Below are 3,589 nucleotides of genomic sequence, written 5' to 3'. Positions count from 1 at the left end.
CCGCAGGCACCTTGAGGAAGGTCAGCTCCCCTGTACCGTTTTGTACCGCCTGGATGCAGTGGATGGAAGCCGTACCCCATGCTAAAAACCTGGTATCTCTTGCCATGACCCCCTCAACACTGCTGTCGGCCTGACAAGGCAGGAAGCAGGGAAGGCAGGAACCTCAAGTGCTAACTGGCTTTCCAGACTCAGTTTCCTGCCCCGAGGCAGTGTGTGTGAAGCAGGTCTAGGGTATCTACGGTCCTGGGATTTCGTCTTCGAGATCCTGAGCGAGCGCCACGGGGTTGACCAAACTGCGCAGCGGGGTCGAGACTTGGGGACCCATGGGGTGGGCCGCTGGGGGTGTCGAGGGTTGTTGCCTCGGACAAAGCGGCGGCACCACCCCAAAGCGCGGGCCAATGGAATGAATGGGCTATAAATAGCCGCCAATGGGAGGCCGGCGACGCGCCCCTTAAGAGCTCAGGGAGCAGCGAGCGGCCGTCGTTCTTCTGCGCTGCGCCCGGAGCTGCAAGCACAAGCAGTCTGCGTTCCTGCTCCGTCCGGAATCCCGGTGAGCGGGTCGGAGGGTGAGGGGCTAGTCCTGAGGGGCGCTACGCGGTTGGGTGCATCACGCGCAGCTCGTTGCCCGGAGCGCGTCCCGGACCCGCCGGGGAACTTGGGATGCGCCGGACTCAAAAGATGCAGACCTCGCTGACCTTGGTGACGTCCGAGGAAAGCTTCGGGGGTCCGGATTGGTCTGCAGGTCTCTGGAGACCGGTGTGTAAAGCTCCTCTGACCCCGCTCTTCCCCGCAGCCTGCCGCCGCCGCCGCCGCCATGCCCTTCTCCAACAGCCACAACACGCAGAAGCTGCGCTTCCCGGCCGAGGATGAATTCCCTGATCTGAGCAGCCACAACAACCATATGGCCAAGGTGCTGACCCCCGAGCTGTACGCGGAGCTCCGTGCCAAGTGCACGCCGAGCGGCTTTACGTTGGACGACGCCATCCAGACTGGCGTAGACAATCCGGGTATGCACACCCTTGTAGCGTCAGGCTTTCGTCTCCCCAACAAGCCCCCCGGGCAAGGATCCCACTGCTCTTCCCTGAACCCTCGGCGGGGTGGGGTCTCCTGGTCCTCTCTGCGCTTAGCCATAAGGGCCTCAGTGCCTTGCTCTAGCTTGGCGCTGACGTCACTGTCGCCGCGCCCCTCCTCCAGGCCACCCGTACATCATGACAGTGGGTGCAGTGGCGGGCGACGAGGAGAGTTACGACGTATTCAAGGACCTTTTCGACCCCATCATCGAGGACCGGCACGGCGGCTACCAGCCCAGTGATGAGCACAAGACTGACCTCAACCCAGACAACCTGCAGGTGCGGGGCGTCAGGGTCCGGGCGTGCTGGGGAGAGGGGGTCTCGGCGCTCACTCCGGCCACTGCCTTGCATCCCTAGGGCGGCGATGACCTGGACCCCAACTACGTGCTGAGCTCGCGGGTGCGCACAGGCCGAAGCATCCGCGGCTTCTGCCTCCCCCCTCACTGCAGCCGTGGGGAGCGCCGCGCCATCGAGAAGCTGGCAGTAGAAGGTAGGGTCCGGTATCAGCCACCAGAGCTGCTGCGTTCTTGTCTGGGCGCGCGCGCATTCCCCCAGGGGTCTGAGGGTGGAAGACCCAACTAAGACAGCGGGGACACTGCCGCGGGCGGGGTGGCGAGCTTTCTAGCTCGCCCACCCACCCACCGGGTCCTTGAACTCTGTACTCCGCAGCCCTGTCCAGCCTAGATGGCGACCTGTCTGGCAGGTACTATGCGCTCAAGAGCATGACCGAGGCGGAGCAGCAGCAGCTCATTGACGACCACTTCCTCTTCGACAAGCCTGTGTCGCCTCTGCTGCTGGCCTCCGGCATGGCCCGCGACTGGCCGGATGCTCGCGGCATTTGGTACGAGCCCTCTTCCCTCACAGTCCCCGGAAGGTGGGGCACGGCCTGAATTCGTAGATTGTGCGTTACCACACTGTGCGCAGGTGACCTTGGTTCTGCGGATGACTGAGGTCCCTGCGCCGCGGGAGGCCGCAGTCTCCAGGGATTCAAGGGTGGTGACCAGTTTCTTTGGCGTCTGTTCTCCGCCCTCCTCCTGGGAGCCGGCGCTTCTTGTTTTCTCTCCTCCTTCTCACCCCCTTATTCCGCCGGGATTCTGCCAGGTGCCAGTGACGCAAAAGCCTCCGCACCCGTCCGGGCAGGGCTCCTACCCCTGCAGACTGCGCGGGCGGAGGCGTGCTTCCTCTGGTGGGCTGCTCTGGCTGCTCCAGCCCCTTGCGGGCCACGCAGCACATGACTGGTGATTGAGGTGCCCTGGTCTCCCTGCCTTCGAGTGTTGCTGGGTGGGCGTCTTAGAGACAGCCCACACTCCTGCACTTGGAAAGCGCTTTGGAGGTCACCCACCTAGGGCGTCCTGCTGGGTGTGACCTAACTAAGGCTGTAGACTTTGACTTTGGTCTGCCCGACCCCCTCCTCCAGGCACAATGACAATAAGACGTTCCTGGTGTGGATCAACGAGGAGGACCACCTGCGGGTTATCTCCATGCAGAAAGGGGGCAACATGAAGGAAGTTTTCACGCGATTCTGCACTGGCCTCACTCAGGTCTGGCCTGGTGCTAAGGAGGGAGGGGGTCGGGGGGATTTGAGTCCACATTTCCCAGGGTGCTTGGGGCTTCCAGCTACATTTTCCCTTAACTTTCCCTTCACCTTCAGATTGAAACTCTCTTCAAGTCTAAGAACTATGAGTTCATGTGGAACCCTCACCTGGGCTACATCCTCACGTGCCCATCCAACCTGGGCACTGGGCTTCGGGCAGGCGTGCACATCAAGCTGCCCCACCTGGGAAAGCACGAGAAGTTCTCGGAGGTGCTCAAGCGACTGCGGCTTCAGAAGCGAGGCACAGGTGAGGGGCAGACGACTCAGGTGAAGCAGCAAACGCGGCTTTCCCCAGCCCTGCTGACCTGCCTGTCTCCCATCCCCAGGTGGTGTGGACACCGCTGCTGTGGGTGGAGTTTTTGATGTCTCCAACGCTGACCGCCTGGGCTTCTCGGAGGTGGAGCTGGTGCAGATGGTGGTGGACGGAGTGAAGCTACTCATTGAGATGGAGCAGCGGCTTGAGCAGGGTCAGCCCATTGACGACCTCATGCCTGCCCAGAAGTGAAGCCTGGCCCTAGCCACCACCAGGCTGCCGCTTCCTAACTTATTACCCGGGCAGTGCCCGCCATGCATCCTTGATGTTTGCCGCCTGGCGGCTGAGCCCTTAGCCTCGCTGTAGAGACTTCTGTCGCCCTGGGTAGAGTTTATTTTTCTGATGGCTAAGCTGTTGCAGACACTGAAATAAATTAGGGTTTGGCCTGCCCTATGTCTGAGTGTTGCTTCTCCTTTCTTAGAGACAGTCGTGTGTGTGTGTGTGTGTGTGTGTGTGTGTGTGTGTGTGTGTGTGTGTGTCCATCCGTCCTTCCTGGCCTGTCACTTCACCTAGCAGATGAAACATGAGTCTTAAGATACAGGGCAGAGGGAGGGAGACTTGAGTGCAGCCTGAACATCTAAGGACATTTGTACTTGCAGGGTGGAGCCTAGT

The 3,589-nt window shown here is 61.2% G+C and overlaps 1 protein-coding gene across 1 annotated transcript; it reads left to right on the top strand.

Moving 5' to 3' along the window:
• Positions 1-488: 488 nt before the first annotated feature.
• Ckb (creatine kinase B) lies at positions 489-3,370 on the top strand. Its single transcript, NM_012529.3, has 8 exons — positions 489-550; positions 794-1,007; positions 1,195-1,349; positions 1,428-1,560; positions 1,740-1,911; positions 2,488-2,611; positions 2,722-2,911; positions 2,991-3,370. The coding sequence occupies exons 2-8, from the start codon at positions 815-817 to the stop codon at positions 3,167-3,169; spliced, it is 1,146 nt and encodes a 381-aa protein (NP_036661.3). The 5' UTR covers positions 489-550; positions 794-814; the 3' UTR covers positions 3,170-3,370.
• Positions 3,371-3,589: the final 219 nt, after the last annotated feature.

Source organism: Rattus norvegicus, chromosome 6 (assembly GCF_036323735.1).
Source record: "Rattus norvegicus strain BN/NHsdMcwi chromosome 6, GRCr8, whole genome shotgun sequence".
Lineage (NCBI taxonomy): Eukaryota > Metazoa > Chordata > Mammalia > Rodentia > Muridae > Rattus > Rattus norvegicus.
This window is presented reverse-complemented; position numbering and strand designations above follow the sequence as displayed.

Excerpts from the sequence above, each read along its gene's own strand:
- Ckb (NM_012529.3), top strand. The coding sequence starts at position 815 with ATGCCCTTCTCCAACAGCCACAACACGCAGAAGCTGCGCTTCCCGGCC. Across the intron at positions 1,350-1,427 it reads TCAACCCAGACAACCTGCAG|GGCGGCGATGACCTGGACCC; the intron begins GTGCGGGGCGTC and ends TTGCATCCCTAG. Across the intron at positions 1,561-1,739 it reads CGAGAAGCTGGCAGTAGAAG|CCCTGTCCAGCCTAGATGGC; the intron begins GTAGGGTCCGGT and ends TGTACTCCGCAG.